The 19,586-nt window shown below is 39.1% G+C and overlaps 1 protein-coding gene across 1 annotated transcript in view; it reads right to left on the reverse strand.

Moving 5' to 3' along the window:
* The window catches only part of LOC124254265 (E3 ubiquitin-protein ligase Midline-1-like), a 44,403-nt gene extending 25,043 nt beyond the window's left edge, over positions 1–19,360 (reverse strand). Inside the window, 1 exon segment of the mRNA XM_046688181.1 lies at positions 18,335–19,360. Coding sequence (XP_046544137.1) covers positions 18,335–18,422 — 88 coding nt within the window. The 5' untranslated portion in view covers positions 18,423–19,360.
* Positions 19,361–19,586: the final 226 nt, after the last annotated feature.

The raw sequence follows: 19,586 nt of genomic DNA on the forward strand, positions 1-19,586 counted from the left end.
ATGTCTGTTCTAAATGGGACATTGTGATCTTGTCAGCTTGAAAGGGGGCATTGTGACCCTTGTCAGCTTGAAAGGGGGCATTGTGACCCTTGTCAGCTTGAAAGGGGGCATTGTGACCCTTGTCAGCTTGAAAGGGGGCATTGTGACCCTTGTCGGCTCTAAAGGGGGCATTGTGACCCTACCCTGCAGTAAAGGGAAATTTGTGACCCATGTCAGCTCTAAAGAAGATATCATGACCCTTGTGTGCCGTAAAAGGGAACATCATGACCCGTAAAAGGGAACATCATGACCCTTGTGTGCCGTAAAAGGGAACAACAGCCAAACTGGTTCTGATTCCAACAGCCAAACTGGTTCTTCTGATTCCAACAGCCAAACAGGTTCTCCTGATTCCAACAGCCAAACTGGTTCTGATTCCAACAGCCAAACTGGTTCTCCTGATTCCAACAGCCAAACAGGTTCTTCTGATTTCAACAGCCAAACTGGTTCTTCTGATTCCAACAACCAAACTGGTTCTCATGATTCCAACAGCCAAACTGGTTCTCCTGATTCCAACAGCCAAACTGGTTCTCTGTTCTCCTTCTGATTCCACTGGTTCTCCTGACAACAGCCAAACTGGTTCTGATTCCAACAGCCAAACTGGTTCCAACAGCCAAAGTTCTTCTGATTCCAACAGCCAAACTGGTTCTTCTCCAACAGCCAAACTGGTTCTGATTCCAACAGCCAAACTGGTTCTTCTGGTTCTCCTGATTCCAACAGCCAAACTGGTTCTGATTCCAACAGCCAAACTGGTTCTCTGATTCAACAGCCAAACTGGTTCTTCTGATTCCAACAGCCAAACTGGTTCTTCTGATTCCAACAGCCAAACTGGTTCTCCTGATTCCAACAGCCAAACTGGATTCCAACAACCAAACTGGTTCTCTGATTCCAACAGCCAAACTGGTTCTTCTGATTCCAACAGCCAAACTGGTTCAAACTGGTTCTGATTCCAACAGCCAAACTGGTTCTGATTCCAACAGCCAAACTGGTTCTTCTGATCTCCAACAGCCAAACTGGTTCTGATTCCAACAGCCAAACTGGTCCTTCTGATTCCAACAGCCAAACTGGTTCTCTGATTCCAACAGCCAAACTGGTTCTCCTGATTCCAACAGCCAAACTGGTTCTGATTCCAACAGCCAAACTGGTCCTTCTGATTCCAACAGCCAAACTGGTTCTCCTGATTCCAACAGCCAAACTGGTTCTGATTCCAACAGCCAAACTGGTTCTCCTGATTCCAACAGCCAAACTGGTTCTTCTGATTCCAACAGCCAAACTGGTTCTCTGATTCCAACAGCCAAACTGGTTCTCCTGATTCCAACAGCCAAACTGGTTCTGATTGCCAAACTGGTTCTCCTGATTCCAACAGCCAAACTGGTTCTGATTCTGGTTCTGATTCCAACAGCCAAACTGGTTCTTCTGATTCCAACAGCCAAACTGGTTCTCCTGATTCCAACAGCCAAACTGATTCTGATTCCAACAGCCAAACTGGTTCTTCTGATTCCAACAGCCAAACTGGTTCTCCTGATTCCAACAGCCAAACTGGTTCTGATTCCAACAGCCAAACTGGTTCTGATTCCAACAGCCCTACCTAAGAGTGTGTTTTTCAAGCTTCACAACTATACTTGCATCAATTTAGGCTTCCCTCCCGCCAAAACTGCAGACACTGTGATTTAACTAAGAAAATCGCTGTTGTCAAAGTGATGCAAAACACACTTTTAATGGTACTGTACATGAAAATCTTTCAAGGCTTAATATTTTCCACCAATCCTATTTATACATTAACCATTGATCCACAGGGCTCGAGTGTGTGGACCCACACAGAATCTAAGGCTGCTTGAAGCTTCCCAGAAGATAGTCATGATTAATTAAGTAAGTAGAACTTCTCCACTGATTCTGACATCCAGAGGCAGTTCAAATCATGTAGCTACAAGTGACTCCAGAGCCACAACAGGAAGACATCGCACACAATATATCATTCCTACACGGATTCCAGTGGGACCTAACCGGCAAATCCCAGAGACAATCACTCATTCAGTCTAATCTCTTCATCAAAGGGTTCATGAGGGATTGGTTGAATTGTGGTAACATTACAAATGGCATTATAACCCTGGGATTTTATTATTTTTAAGTGTGTACTGCCATTTGTCCCATGTCATTGTCTATTATTAATAACATCGATACTACGTGAATTCTATTGGGACATGTGTCATGGTTTCTGTTGGCAGATTTGAAGTGTTACTGTAATGTCTAGTCAAGAGGGAGATGAAATTACGTTCAGTAAGTGTGACCTTCCACAGTAGTCAGCTATATTCCAGCCATTATCACGAGTGTCTACATACTCAGCAGCCTATGCCACAAAGTGATCGTAGCATTAAGATGATCGTAACTCAAATACTGTAACATAGATTTACGACAGTCATAACTAATGATCGCATTGTGGAACGGCAGGCAGGTCAGGTACTTGTGTAGGACACTGCAGACTATATATTGTTTTTTTCTACAGGTTTATCTGTATCTGTCATAAACTAACGATCGTTTTGTGGAAAAATGTTTCAGTTTCAATTGTCGGTCAAGAGTTAGTTTAAAGTAAAGTCACTCATTGTGGTCTGAATGTAAAGGTCATCATAATGATCCCATTATGCACATGACAATCAAATTATAGACAGCAAGAGCAACCATTTTTACAAATAACTGTTTTGATTCAACAATACCACTTTTGCGAATTGCTTCATGTCTGGCTTATCTCACAATGCTAAATTCCATCCATGAACCATTCCATAATGTAGCCGATGGCTCAACAATAAGAAACCTGACAATTTTTATCTGATTTCTCGAAACAAACTTAAATTTTTGCTCAAATTTCGAACTGAGTTTGACAATTTGAAACCACTGAAATTTTAACTCAACTGCATTTTTAAAATATTAAAGCCCAAACAACTTAAGTAATCTATCCACCTAACTGAAATTGTCTACTGTGTTTGAGTTTACTATTGATTTCAGTTTATTCTGGGAAATGCATTCTTTCAAATTTGAGTTAATACTCTAACTTCAGTCAAAACTCTGAGAAATCAGGGCCTGGTCACATCTGTCCAGTATCTGAAAGCACTAACAGCTCCTGAACACCAAAGGGAAACCACACATTAACCATCTAGAACAGTCAGATTGTCTCACTACACTACAACCAGTTCACAATTTTAATGGTAGATAAATAATCTTCACTCCTCTAGTTTAGATCTGAGTGGGTCAATGGCTCTGCAAGTTTCCTGTCTGACAAAATCAACTTTCCATTTTTCTCAATTTTCAACAACCTGAAAAGAAGACCATGAGTCACTTATTCCACCCCTGAGTGTTTCAACACCATCCAGATAACTGAAGAGTCGACCATGATTCACTGGGGGATGATTCATAGATTCCTCCCATGGAGTCCAAAATGGGAACCTTTCAGAACTCAGTTGTCATTCTTCATCACAGTATGTTTGCGAGTATTACAAAGAATTAAACATTTTCAGAATTTAATGTCAGAGGGGAATGTCTTAATACTTCAGAATTAATCTTTTGTCCTTCATTCAGCTGGTCTCTATGTCGTTTAAAAGTTCCTTCGTTCTAACAAACCTCATATAAATATGATTCAGCAAAACTAACCACATCTTGATCAAGGTAATGTAACATATTAAGAAATATTCCACACAAAACATGCAATATGATCAGATTATATCCCCAAGAAAATTAATTTGTATAAAGAATATATTCTGTATCTTGCACAAAACAACAACACAACTTTGCATAAAAAATGCGAATGTAAAAGATCGTAAACTGTAATTAACTCACGGTAGGCATGAAGGTGTGTTAAGGATGTAAATGGGTGCAGTCGTCCCGGAGACGTTCACGATGTGTATCTCACACCTAGTCTGCTGCAAGGATAGCTTAACCTTGCCATCACAGTTAACCCTCTAGCTGCTGTAGGCAACATCACAATCCAACATTTCAGTTAAAATGGGGACAGGATGAGTGTCCCAGTCCTCTAAGGTCCTACACTTTGCTGTGATGAGTTATGTCCCTTACGTGTGCCAGAGCACTATGATCATGGGTTTTTATCCTAGTTTGCCTGATGAAGTTTCAAGGTTTGTGTGTTTGTGGGTTTCATATAACTTGGTCAGGAGTAACATTTCTGACATGTGTAAGGATACAACTGTTTTTAATAAAGACATGGGCTTGTGACAGTAACAAAAAATAGGGGTGACAATCGAGGGGGAAACAACTATTGCGATATCGATAGTATATTGTAACATACTACTGAGATAACGATATTCTATTGCGACCAACTATTGCAATAGTATATTGCAATAGTTTTTTCTCTCCTTGAATTGTCTCATTTGAAGTCATTTCCCAAATGAATGTATGGTTTATATGAAATACAAACAAGTTGCAGTAGTTTCAGTCTCTTTTAATAACTAACAAGAAACTTGAAACCCAGATCAAGTAAACAGTTAAAATATAAACACAATGAAGCTGCAAGTCTGCACCCAAATATCCTGTATTTTGCGCTGCGCTATATCAACCGATGTCAATTACTAAACTATCGATAGTCACACATACTGCATCGATAGTTTTTCCTTTTTACCATCGAATAATTGCTATCGGAGACTGAGAACAACTGCAATCCATCGATGGATTCATCACAGCCCTAACAACAGGTACCGTATATGCCTATATAGATAAGTTAAATTTTGAGGACCAAAAATGCAGTCTGTAGAAAGGTCTCTTATCTATTATATTTTCAAACTTATTTTTCTGGTGGTATTAGAAAACATCATTGTATCACTAAGTTGTGTGAAATAATAAGAGAAAATGATTTTTGCTGGTGAAGACGTCAAATTAGCAATAAATATCACTAGACAAGATTGTTTACCTTTCAGTTCTAATTTAGAAACTCCCCTCCACGAATGTTGTATTTCCAGAGAAGGTTGCAAGTCTGCAACACAGTCAACATGCCTCTGTTCGGGTTTTATTTTGTCACAATATTCCCATGAATACCGATTATTCAGCCTTCTTAGATAATACTAAGGATGCTTTAGCGTGAATCTTGTCATTACCATGGGTAAACATTTCTACACCTGGCACACAAAGTGTTAACTCTCAGTGGATGACAATCATGATGTAACAACTTGGTGATACACCTTGACAACCGCCTTCACCTGTGTAAACAATCGCTTCCCTGTCGTCAGGGAGAAAGTTCAACATACAGTTTCATAACTAATTATCGGTTTGTTGAGTGAACAAGGATCTCAATGCAAACAAAATGGTGAAATTAAGGCCTGGAGAAGGAATAGAGCCTTTTGCATCAATGAGAATTGGGAGGGGTTGATTTTCATATGTCACTCTTTTCCCAGTGATACACTGCACTGGTATGGATGGAAATATCATCTATGAGCCTTAAAGTGCAACTATGTGTGTAGAGTCCTGGTTGGTTCGTTGTTTAACGCTGCACTCAGCAATATTCCAGCTATATGGCGGCAGTCTGTAAATAATCGAAGTCTGGACCAAACAATCCAGTGATCAACAGCATGAGAATCAATCTACACAATGGTTGGGATTCGATGACATGTGTACACCAAGCAAGCCTGACCACCCGATCCTGTCATGTCCTTAAGTAGTAGTGTTGGGAATTGGTTGAAATCTCACAACTTATGATTGGTTCAATACCAACGAGCAATGATTGAGAAAAATTGGTTAGCATCATTTTTCAGATTTTCCTCTTCAGATTGTTATTGCAGATAAGTTGTTGTTGCTTGTTTTATTCAGAAACTGCAAAAATTGCATTTGCAAATTTCACATCCAATGTAAAATGATGCAACTTGCTACTTTAAAGTGATGACTAATATATCATGAACATAAACTTCCCAGCGTCTTCCAGAAATATTCAGTCATGACTTTTCAGTTAATGAAGTGAGTTTTCAAGACAGTTCACCTTATACTAGTTCATATAAAATAAAATCTACTGAAAATGTATCTTAAAAGTCTGTTTTCACCAAGCTCAGTTTCCGACAAACTATGCATTTACTGAACCCCATCAAACAATGTATTCATATTCTTTATGAACAAACAATATTTATGTCATGTTTTCCACAAAACAAACAATTCTTTTGAGGGATATTCTTGAAAAAATTGTTCATTCACAAAATCACCCCATCCCCAAACCCTATAGAAAGCAAAGGGATGCTCTGCAGGTACAGCTAAAAAAATATCAGAAAAATCATTGATCGGAAGAATAATCATCATACTGTTACATGTTTTCACTTGACATATACTTCCACAACTGTGATAATACGTTACACACATACTGCACAATTACGTCACAATTAATGGACAGCTTGGAAATTATGTTTAGAATGCTGTCTGTTTTTTGTTAGCAATCTATGCAGATGTTTCAGATGTGACTGAGATTTTTTTTCATACATCAACCAGCCTCCTGAACAGTTTGTTCAAATTGAAAATTTTCCATGTAATAACTACATATTGATGAAATCCTGCTGGCTAACACTGTTCATGTCGGACTGACGACCCAGGTGAGGTGAACACAGCACCAGGCAACTGGATCTCTCTGTCATTCATAACATGATACTGAAAGTTAGCTCAACCACTACGATGAGGAACATACCATTTCCTTCATGTTGGCCGAGGATACCTTTATTTAAACAAGCCTGGATTCCGTAGAGCAACTTGAAGCTCAAGCAGGTTGAGAATTTCATTACAGATGCATTGATTTCTTCACACCTCTGGAAATAGATGTTATCAGAGGCTTTCATTTTCCCATCATCAATTGATTCTCCATCTGCGTCAGCTGTTGTAGCAGTTGATACAGGACCAGGTTACCAGCTATAAACATTGTGCTTAATCAACACCAGAGGCCTGAGGCAGTTCCTTCAACACCCCTTGTATATAAACACGTGTTGTGTATATCAGATCAATGTATACACAGTACATCCCAAAGGTCGTACCATCGCTATGGAGTATATGTATTTCATGAAAAATAAAACAGCATGTCTTACAACCTCTATCAGAATCAAGAATTTATTTCTTGGGGAGCAATATGTCGGCCTCAGGCAGTGTCTTCAACACCACTTGTATATTAACATATGTTCATGTAACTTGAAATAGCATGTTCAAGGTTGGTTGGTTGCTTGTTGGTTGGTTGTTATCGCTGCACTCAGCAATATTCCACTTACATGGCGACAGTCTGTAAATAATCGGACCAGACAATCCAGTGATCAAAAGCATGAGCATCGATCTACACAATTGGGATGCGATGACGTGTCAACCAAGTCAGCGAGCATGACCACCCAATGCTGTTAGTCGCCTTGTACAACAAGGATGTGTGGGTTGCAGATGACCAATTCTAAGCCGGATCTTTACAGGTCGAAATAGCATGTCTAACTTAACCTCTATCAGCATTAGGAAACATTATTTTTCTTGCAGAGCAATATCAACCGGAGACAGTGTCTTCAACACCCCATGTATATAAACAGACCTTGTCACACAAATGTATGTAGAGTAAATCTAAAAGTCTTGCACCAATCATTACAGAGCATACATTATTTCATGAAGAAACAATCATGTCTTGCTTCCTCTATCAGCGTCAGGAACAACATTTGACTGACTGACTGAGTTTGCTTTTACGCCGCTTTTAGCAATATTCCAGCAACATCACGGCAGGGGACACCAGAAATGGGCTTCACACGTTGTACCCATGTGGGGATTCGAACCCGAGCCAACACTTTAAACACTTAAGGCTACCCCACCGCCCCAACAACATTTGAAGGGAGAAATTAATTGTGTATTGTATATGATGAGCCGATCTCATAGACAAGCCTAGGTCCATAAGTTATCAGAATATCAGTACCAGAAAGGTAGTACAAAGACCATACAGTTTATACATCACCTGAGTCATACCAAATACTCTTCACAAACAGTGAGTGAGTGAATTTAATTTTACGTTTTAAGCCGCTTTTAACAATATTCCGGCAATATCACTGCGGGGGACACCAGAAATGGACTTTGTACCTATGTGGGAATTGAACCCGGGTCTTCGGTGGGATGAGCGAATGCTTTAACCACTTGGCTATCCCCATTGCGCCTCTGCACAAACAGAATATTCTCTACGGCCTCATGTAAAATCAAAGCTAACAAGAATTACAGACATGAAAAAACGAAACGTTTGACGTCAATCATCTGACAAAATTGATGGATATAAATCGGTTTTTCTGAACGAAAAAGTATTATTCAAACTCAAGGGAAGGAAACTAATTATAATCAATTTTTTTTCAGTTTCCTCGAAGACCGTGATTTGCTTCAACAGAAGCCTGTGTACTATGTACATGTACATGCTAACATTTTCTTGAAGTTTTATTCAGTTCAAATTTGTAGCAAAATTGAAACGCAGGGAAATGTGTCAGAACCATATCTCTCAAATGCTACTTGTCAACACGTATCTACCATCATTCGATTTTTATACGTCCTCAGCACAATTCAGCAGTATAGAAGACTAGCATTAATTTAAAAAACTGAATCTATTTGCAAACAGAAGAAAAACACTTATTCAATTCCATTACCACTTGCTAAAAATATGATAAATCTAATCATGATACATTATATAGGCCAACTAATAACATTGAGAAATTGAAACATTCAACATGATCCTGTGGACACCAGAGCCATTAAACAAACTGTCAAAGATCCATATTTTCCCTGTACAAAAGATGTACAATATGTACAATTGTATCCTTCATTTCTCATTTGCTATGGAGCTCTAGAGGTCCTAGGACTCAGGGGAACAAATCTAGTGTACATTCTAGGAAGTAATTTCAACGTGAATTTTCTTTCAAGACTGACAACTAGCGGACAGCATTCTGATTCAATGCCTGAAACAAACTGTGACACATTTCTGTATGCAGGACAGCTCATACATATTGAAACTATAGGCTGTTTTACACCATGTCATTTCATTTGGATTTTACTAGGACTGGCTGAAGAGATCGACAATCAGAAATATCATCAATACAAAGAAATATGGATGATTATCGACATGAAAATTACGTTATTGATAAAATTATGTTTTCAATGAAAATTATGTTATCTTTTGTGACAGAATTTTTACAAATTTTATACAACAATATACACTTTTAGTTACGACATTATTCTTGGTCTGCTTCTAAATTAAATAATCGTGCATAACATGTCACTGCTCACTAGTGATATGAGATACATCTTTTCTTTCAGACATTTTTGGCAATTTTGCTCAAAGTTCTATGTCCGATATTTATCAATAATTGATCGATATTTAGTCATCGATCACCGATATCTATCGACAGCTAGCCTTAGATTTGACACAAACTTCCATTTCCTCCGAACACTGTTAATTATCGACATTCACAGTAAGGCCACTGTAACACTGCAGGTCAACAGTGTCTTTTTACAAAATGTGTGTTCTAAATGTATTCCGAGATCATCCTTGTCCCTCCATATTGACTGACAAATTAACAAGTTTAAACATTGAACTTGGTGAGACGGGCAAACTATAAAGATGATCAATGGGAGTTTTGCCTGAGACTATCAAATATTGACTCGGGTATTACGCGTTCATTAGTGTAATCTACAAGGTCAACAGACATAAGGGCTGGGGACACATGTACCGGTCTCAACACCACAGACACTGAACGCAGTCACAATATTACTTTCCCATTAAGCTCTATGGAACTTCCTCTCATAATACCTCCTTGTCTGTTGAGGTTGACAACAGTGATGATATTGGCTGTTCATTGAAATTTTGAAGGGTGTCTAAACATTGCTCAAAGCTCGTCAGGTTTCCTGGAAACCAAAATAGACTCCATCCCACACCTCGGGATGTGCCTTTGAATTGACAGATTTGAATGAAATCTTTAATTAGTGATTCGCATCCTTTTTTTGATAAGCAGACGTGAGAAACTGTCGAGCTGCCATGTTAGTGTAATGAGAATGTTGGTGGGTTAATGAGTTTGTTATTTTGTATTTTACAATTAGCGTTACGTGAGCTGTGTCAGGATGGTCTGTAAGTCTGGCATAGCTGCAGAGGATTGTAGACAGGTTACATTGACATACATCAGGTACGGAACACATGGAGCAATCACAAAGAAAGCTGTTGTCATCCCACTGTTGTCAGTTGTTAAAATATAACAGGTTTCTTGGTCCTGTTCATTAATGTAACAATTCGAAACAATCTCATATGCCAACATCATTATACATATCATCAGACTGGTATACATATTACACAATCTTATTAGAATCTTTATTATTAAGATCTTTATGCTCACTGCCTCTATTCCAATATGACGCAAAACCCAACTCAACCCATCCAAGATGTGAACCCATGAGGATCCGGGTGAAAATTGGTAAACAGCAACCCATGCTTGTGACAGGTGACTAACGGGATCGGTGGTCAGGCTCGCTGACATTGTTCACACGTCATCGTATCCTAGTTGTATAGATCAATGCTCATGCAGTTAATCACTGGATTGTCTGGTCCAGACTCAATTATTTACAGACTGACGCCATATAGCTGAAAATTGCTGAAACAACAACCGAACCAACCAAATCCAAGACGTGAAGACATCTGATTGTATGTCTCGCCAAAAAGGCTTTTCCCAAAATTTGACTGACCATTGAAGGTGTGGTGAAATTGGTATTTACGTCGTGCTTGAGAATATTTCGCTCATATGACGACGTGCATGCATGTGTATGTGTATGTGCGGCTGCTTGTACTAGCCCAGACTGAAGCTGGTTTTATAGTGTTAGCCCACTGAGAAACCATGCCGCAGTGAAGCATGAATACGCCACTCAGACACATTATACTGACTCCGAGCCGACCAGTCCTTGTTGTACCCATTAGTACCGAGAGCCAGGCAGGGACCAACAAGTACCACATTTTAATGTCTTTTGGTATGTTGCGGTCGGAGATTGAACCCGCGACTTTCCGCTCTCCGGGCGGACGCTCTAGCCACTACACCACTGAGGCTGTGAAATAACTAGCAGTAAGTCAGCACCAGCGAATTAGAAAGTAACTTTCACGAAATGATAACTCAATCCATTTCACGTCCTCAACTAAAAATCTGAAAGCTGATCAAAAGAAAATCCAGGGATGTCTTAAAGGTGGCTGAAATTGTATGGCTGTACTCCCAATGGGTATAGGAAAGACTCTTCCGTTTCAAATGTTAATCCCATTGAAGCAGAGACAATGTCTAGCATTTGGAATTGGTCAAACAGCCCCAAACTGTCATTCGGAATGCCTTGTGTTAACCTTTAAAGGTTGCATGATTTAGAGAACATGACCTTGAAACCTCTACTCTGAATGGTTGAATAAAGGGTCGTTCTGACGTGACCTATTTTGTGATGTCCTCAGATCTTTGTGTAGTGGTGATCTGCACGAAAATCTTATTTTAATGAGACAGTATCTCTGGCAACAAAACATGTTGACAGTTAACCACACAAAAAGTCCTCCAACTTTTCAAAAATTTGTTGTTAATTGGAAGAAAGAATGTCTGATCCAACATGAAAAACACGATGACTTGTCCAATAATACAGCAAAGGATGGAATATTTTCTTATGTAGGGATTGTGAAGTCAGCACAATATTTCCCATAATGACACAGATATTTGAACCATTGCGAACATGAGTGTTTACACAGTAACACATATCTATTACATCCTTGAATAGCTGGCATCAATACCATGATCTGTGCTTTTCAGTGTTTCATTGGAGCAATTTTCATCATTATTATGCTTTTAAAACCAAAGAGGATTTGTAAGAGTGATTGAGTTTGGTTTTACACCGCTTTTAGCAATATTCCTGTAATATCACGGCGGGGAACACCAGAAATGGGCTTCACACACTGTGGAATGTGGGGAATCGAACCCGGGACTTCAGAAAATATGAAGACAGTTTTTCACTGGCCTTAGTATTTTACATTAACATATAAAACGATCATCATGATAAAGTTACATAAACTCCTATATTGAGTAAATTGTAAATCTTTGCAATGAAACCAAACATATACAAATGGAATATTTTCAACATTGTCGAACGAATCAGGAACTATTTCTTCAGTGGAATTATCAATACAATATCCAGTACAAAACAAGCACCCATTCCAGCAAATCAATGAAGTATGTGCCATATGGGAGTCACAGCGGGTAGCACAGTGTATTGACCGCGTCCCACTGAACGGTGATGAAGACCGATGGTTGTCAGAAAGTCAAGAGATGAGTGTCCTGTTGCAGGAACTGCATCCCTCCAAGGCCATTATCACCTTCACATATTGACCTGTCTGTAATTTCATTAGGAAGCTGCTTCAATGCCCTAATTCCCAATGTTAACACCGTCTACCTATCCCAATGTCTTCTTTCTTATTGATTACCATGAATTGGTCCAAACGTTCATTGATCTTGCTGAACACTGGGGTCTGGCTGGACCATTTTCTGAAGAGAACTGAAGAATAGTTATGTAGATGTGAAATAATGATACAATGCTTGCCATCTGCTGGGATCAAACAGGCCAACAATGCACTTTGTTGCAATATGTGTACCCTTAATAGCTGTCTGCAACTTAACCCAGTTGAGTAGTCACAAGCCCAAGTCCATTAAAATTTTGTTCAGTCTAGTGAGCTCAGGTAAAATAATCCATATCATAATTAGAGCTGTGACGATATATCGTAGTATCGATAATCGTGATACTTTATCTGACGATAAATATATCGATACGTTTTTTCGTATCGTGATATGTATCGTTGACCTTAAAATTGTTAATTTTCATTAGATATTGACGGTTATGTCAAAATATCTTGCTATTAGCATATATGTTTTTAAAGAAAATAACTAAAGAAAGCATATCGTGATATGCATCGAATCGAATCGTATCGTTCCAAGATATCGCGATATGTATCGCATCGTGAAATTTCTGTATCGTCACAACTCTAATCATTATACAAGAGTCTAAGACTCTTATGAAGATAATGCAAATATGAAGTTAGGACTAGTAGATTGTTTGTTTTTAAACACTGCCTTCAGCAATATTCCAGCTACATGGTGGCGTTCTGTAAATAATCAAGTGGACCAGACAATCCAGTGATCAAAATCATAAGTATCAATCTACACATTTGGGATATGATGACATGTTTCGACCAAGTCAGCGAATCTGACCCCCTGATTGCATTATTCGCTAGCTCTTATGGCAAGCACGGGCTGCTGAAGGCCAATTGCAAGCCAGATCTGCATAGGTTTTAAGGCTAGTAGGCTCAAAGGACTAAAATGGCAATATTTTGGCAATTTTTAGCAATGTTGTAATGCAAATGTTTGTTATTATTTTTACACCACAGACAGCAATATTTCTGACATATCACGGTGGACTGTAAATGGTCAAGTACAGTCATGTCTCAACCAAGTCAACGAGGCTGTCCACGATCCTGTTAGTCAACTCTCACGACAAGCATGGGTTACTGAAGATCAACGGGTCTGGTATATAACAAAGATATTGGGGCCCCAATACATATTTCAAGACAGCTGTCCATTACAACTGAATACATTGTGCCACAAATTACAGCATGTGTCAGTTTGCCAATCTTGAATAAATTCCCTGGAGTATAAACACTGTGCAACATGACAGCTGTGAACAAAATATATTTATAATCCATACTGAACTCATAATCCATACTGTACCCATAATCCATACTGTACCCATAATCCGTACCCCATAATTATTATTATATTATTATTATTATTATAGGATATTTATATGTACCCATAATCCACTGGTAAAAATGCAACCTTCATCCATTATACCAAAGGACACCATGTTCCATTGAATAAACCATACAGTGTCCTAACAAAAACATCTATCTACAATTCAGACAGAAAACATAGGTTTTTTTTGTCGAAAAAAACAACTATGCTAAATTCATTGAAAGTGACAAACATATAACAATAAATGCTAAATTCTGTCTAAATAAATGCTGATGCGTTTATAATTTGTTAAGATATATTGTTTCTTATTGCCTAAATGTTTCCATAGTAAATCCTGACAATAAAACTTACTCATACCTATCTACTAGAGGGTATGGAAAAATTAAAAACAAATCCAACAAAGGTCGAGAATAATTTACCAAGTGTCTCCAGCCTCCATTTTTTGCCTGAAATTTAGCATTGTTCTGAATTCCATGATGATTGTTTTTTCTACATATTGTAATATATACTTTATAAATTTTTAGTTAGTTTGTTTAATTTTCAATATCCTTATCTCTCTATGTTAAGCAATTAAAATACTTCGTAATTAGACTTTCAACATTATTTTCTTTACTCTTTTTCACCACACACAACCAACCTACCACAATCAGCTCAGGCAATGAAAATCATATAAATAAGATATTATAATAATAATATATAATAGCATATTTGTAACGCACATATATCCATGCTTATGCATGCTCAAAGCACACAAATAAAAATGCAAGTAAGGCAAAGTACAGTTCAAAGGCTATCTTGAACATGTGTGTTTTTAGATTGGATTTTGTTACCTAAAAGCTGTCTACTAACAAGCGATAGCTCTGTGAGCACATTTAATTTATATTGGCTTTCAATGCTTAAACCATTATAAGTCTAAGTTCAACATCCTGATTCAAAACATAACCATGACTAGACAATACAGAGTCAGGTGACTGCCATTAAGTCCCAGGTGAGATACTCAACCCTGTGAGAAGGCCACCCTAACTAGGTACTCCCACTTACTCCAACAATAGATCATACTTAGACACTGACTTCACAGACACCGACATGGCCAGGAACACTCAGGGAGTTTACAGGTACCGGTACGTTTATATTGAGGAATGTTATGTCTACAATAATGTTCTGTGTGCGGTCAATAATACACTACAAAACAGACGGAATTGCATGTTTAAACATAATTTGAAATAAAACTTGATAGCAGTCATTGAGTGCTCGTAGGGGATCTTGTGACAGAAGAATTTGGAGGTATATGGCACTACAGCGTTTCTAGGTTAAATAACTTGTAGGAATTGTGTGTCACGGAATGAAGGTTGTTATACATTGATTTGAAACATACCTGTGTGTTTCTTGTGTTGAAACATACCTATGGAAACATGGTTTTGAAACCAAACTGCAGAAATATCGTGTTGAAACATACCTGTGGGGACCTGTATTGAAACATACCTGTGGAGAGTTGTGTTGAAACATACCAGTGGGGACCTGCATTGAAATGTACTGTGGGGACCAGTGTATTGAAAACCTGTGGGGACCATGTATTGAAAATATGGGGGCCTGTATTAAAACGCACCTGTGGGGGCGGGTATTGAAACATACCTGTGGGGACCCATGTGTTGAAACATACCTGTGGGGGACCATGTGTTGAAACATGTGTGGGGACCAACCACATACCTGTGGGGCAAAACATACCTGTGGGGGCCTGTATTGAAACATACCTGTTGTAAACATACCTGTGGGGACCCTGTATTGAAACATACCTGTGGAGAGTTGTGTTGAAACATACCAGTGGGGACCTGTATTGGAACGTACCTGTGGGGACCTGTATTGAAATGTACTTGTGGGGACCAGTGTATTGAAACATACCTGTGGGGACCATGTATTGAAACGCATTACCTGTGGGGGCCTGTGGAAACATACCTGCTGGGGCCTGTATTAAAACGTACCTGAGGGGGCCGGGTATTGAAACATACCTGTGGGGACCATGTATTGAAACGTACCTGTGGGGACCATGTGTTGAAACATATCTGTGGGGGACCATGTGTTAAAACATACCTGTGGGGGACCATGTATTGAAAAGTACCTGTGGGGGCCTGTATTGCAACATACCTGTGGGGGACCATTTTAGTATTGAAACATACCTGTGGGGGACCAAGTATTGAAACATACCTGTGGGAACCTGTGTTGAAACATACCTGTGGGGATCATGATCAGGTTCCCAGAAACTTGTGCTTCCCAAATATCATTACGTCATAAAAGAGGATTGGATGGTAAGACTCTTGATATGGCTTATCGACCCGATGAAAATCTAGGTTAGAATTGCCTTTCAGTAACCCATGCTTGTCGTAAGAGGCGACTTAAACAGGATCGGGTGGTCAGGCTCCTTGGCTTGGTTGACACATATCATCATATCCCAATTGCATAGACTGATGCTCATGCTGTTGATCACTGGATTGTCTGGTCCAGACTGGATTATTAACAGACCACCGCCATAAAGCTGGAATACTGCGGAGTGTGGCTTTAAGCAACAACCAATCAACCAGTGATATGGCTTATCACATCATACCACAACATCAGACTGACTCAATGGATTATTGGCAATGTTTCCTGAGTTGGGTCTGGAAGCATCAGATAGTCGGGTTGAGGGCATCCAGCCAAATACTCAAGCTGAGCAACTGAGTACTCACATTCAGCATTTATTGCACTGGTGGGGCTCATAGAGAGAAAAATAGTATCATTAACAGAAGCTTTCTGTTATTGGCTTGATTTATCAGACAGCGGAATATCCTTATCGCAGAAAGGAGAAAAATATTGTTGAGGCAACAACCATGATAGCAGGGTATAACTTTACATAAAATTAAACTTTAACATATTTCCCCCAAAATGGAAACAAACAAAACTTAATAATAATTTACTCTTAACTCAATAACACATGGAACCAGAGTGAGTGAGTGAGTTTAGTTTTAGGCCGCACTCAGCAATATTCCAGCTATATATGGCGGCAGTCTGTAAATAATCATGGACCAGACAATTCAGGGATCAACTGCATGAGCATCAATCTGCGCAACTGGGAACCGATGACATATGTCAACTAAGTCAGCGAGCCTGACCACCTGATCCGTTAATCGCCTCTTACGACAAGCAAGGGTTACTGAAGATCAATATTCTAACCCGGACCTTCACGGGTAACCTGGAACCAGAAACTCATGTAGACAAACGTGGACAGAAATACTTCAAGTACAATTCTGAAAGTGAAATTCTTTTCAAATCCTTTACCATCAGGAGTAAGATATTTTAATCAGTATGATTTTCCTTATCCTAGATCCTGATGAGGTCAGACATATTTCCTTGGTGCACTGTCTTTTCTTCTAAGCAGGTGATCATGAATCATTATAAGGATCACGATAATAAACAGAAATAACCCCAGGTTATCAGTCGTCTACTTGAGAAGGCGTTCAGCAAACACATTTCACTGCTGTCCTGTACAGGTGTATGAATTATAACAGGGGTTATAGCCACAAGCCAATCCTACATGTCAAATTTCTAAAACAGTTGATGACAACCCCCAGCCAGGACCATTGAAAAATATACTTTGTTTTTCTATGATAAGCATCACTGATTCTAAAAAATATTTTGCCATGGGTCTGTTGTCTAAACACCTGAGCGATAAATACCAACATGTAAAATTTTGTTGATAAATTTCACATTAAAATGGGACTGTCCATCATCATGGCTAGGTGCCACTGTTCAAAACGTCAATCATCTTTAATGATGATCGGGCGGTGGGGTAGCCTAATGGTTAAAGCGTTGGCTCATCATGCCGAAGACCCGGGTTCGAATCCCCACATGGGTACAATGTGTGAAGCCCATTTCTGGTGTCCCCGGCCGTGATGTTGCTGGAATGTTGCTAAAAGTGGCGTAAAACTAAACTCAGTCAGTTTAAGATGATCATAAGTACCATACCTTAACATAGACTTACGACTGTTGAAGTGTTTAGTTATTTTTTTACAATGGCTCTCTGGGTTTTTCAAGATATGAAATGGTTGTCCAGTGTGAATAAATTAATTGGGTGATGCAAAAAGAAAATTTTGCATCCTGAAAGAATACTGCATTATGAGAGATGCACAATTCCCTGGTAAGTGGTTCAGCTGTATCATACCAAAAGTCATTAAAAACTTAAAACATTAAAAAGGTAACTTGTTGCTACCCTGCATGGCACTCTGTAAAAAGGCAGTAAAACGAGTATATCTGAGAGGGTGTCCATGTTAATCTGCACCTTGGTATCTCTGTGGGCAAGTACAAAAAAACAGTACTAGTCTGGACACAGCCACACAGACACACGCACGCACGCACGCACGCACACACACACTGACACAGATGCATTCATATTATCACTCCATACTTAATGTAATTGCAATTATCATGAACAAATTGTCAATGTCATATCACTCAACTCATTCATGTCCCCTAACATTTGTTGTAGTGAAGTCCTGACTCACCCGGTGTTTGGGAGGTGGAGCTGTCAGAGCGGAGGTGGACAACACTCCCCTCCTCTACTGTGGCCGTGTTGGAGTAGGCCGCCCACATTCTGTAGAACCACGGTGTAATCTCAGTCAGCAAGACATCCAGTGACCAGCAGCATAGTTGTATAGATGGAGGACATTTCAGCAGCTCACTCAATACAGTGTGCCCTATATTGTGTCAGCAGACACCAAATTTACATCTGTGTGTTTTATTAAACTTGCTTCGGATCAATAACCTTCAACATATCAATCTCATCAATAACCAAATTGTTTCATCTATAACCTGATTGTTTTCATCCAGCTAATTCAAGACCTGTGTTCTTCATTCTTTACAGTAGTGTTTCCATGTTTTGAAAGTCAATCAGATCAATATCCACAGATCAATGTACACAGATTGATGTGATCAATTAACAGCCCTCAGTCTGAACCATGTAAGGTACGTCTCAACACATCAAACAATCTCACTTTGAACGTCCATCCACAATAATCCATACACTAATGTCCCAGTTCCGTTAACACAAATCACGTTTTCTTCAACCTCAGTTGAGTTCAGTTGAGCACCCACTGCAAGTTAATACCACAACATCTAAGACTGTCAAACTTTCCACAACACATCCAGCAACAATGGACTCTGTAGGTGATCGCTCAGCACTTCCTGATGTAACATCTGACTCCGCTTGTCTCCCCCTCCCTCCTCAACCTCCATACAGACATGACAAGCATCTGGCGGCCATTACATTAGCGTTAATTCTAGGCAAACACAGCCATCACAGAGCCTGAGTTACCTGCTCACGGATCTGGCTCTCCCTAGCCGGACACACAGTAATCTCCTCCACTGATAGCAAGCCAGCTGCCATTTATCATTCTAGGCCATGCATGGTTAATCAATTGTTTGTGTTGAGTGAGTCTATTGTGTGTTCTCCTACCCTAGTATTACCTACTGCTGGCAAGCTGGCAAGGGTATGTTTTACCGTTTGCCCAATATAAGCGAGAAATTTATTTATTTATTTATTTATTTATTTATTATTTATTTATTTATTTATTTATTTATTTATTTAAATAAGATCAAAAGGATTATGTGGTCTCTGAAGTTTTTAGTAAGGAGAGGCTCAAGAGATTCAAATACTCACATGTGTGTTTGTTTACATAATGGCTACCATCTTTCCAATTGTGTGTGTTCTATGACAATCTCTGACATTAAAAAGAGTAAAATCAATAAATAGCAAAC

The sequence above is a fragment of the Haliotis rubra genome, unplaced genomic scaffold (genome assembly GCF_003918875.1).
Source record: "Haliotis rubra isolate DU_JTF1 unplaced genomic scaffold, ASM391887v1 Scf57, whole genome shotgun sequence".
Classification (NCBI taxonomy): Eukaryota; Metazoa; Mollusca; class Gastropoda; order Lepetellida; family Haliotidae; genus Haliotis; species Haliotis rubra.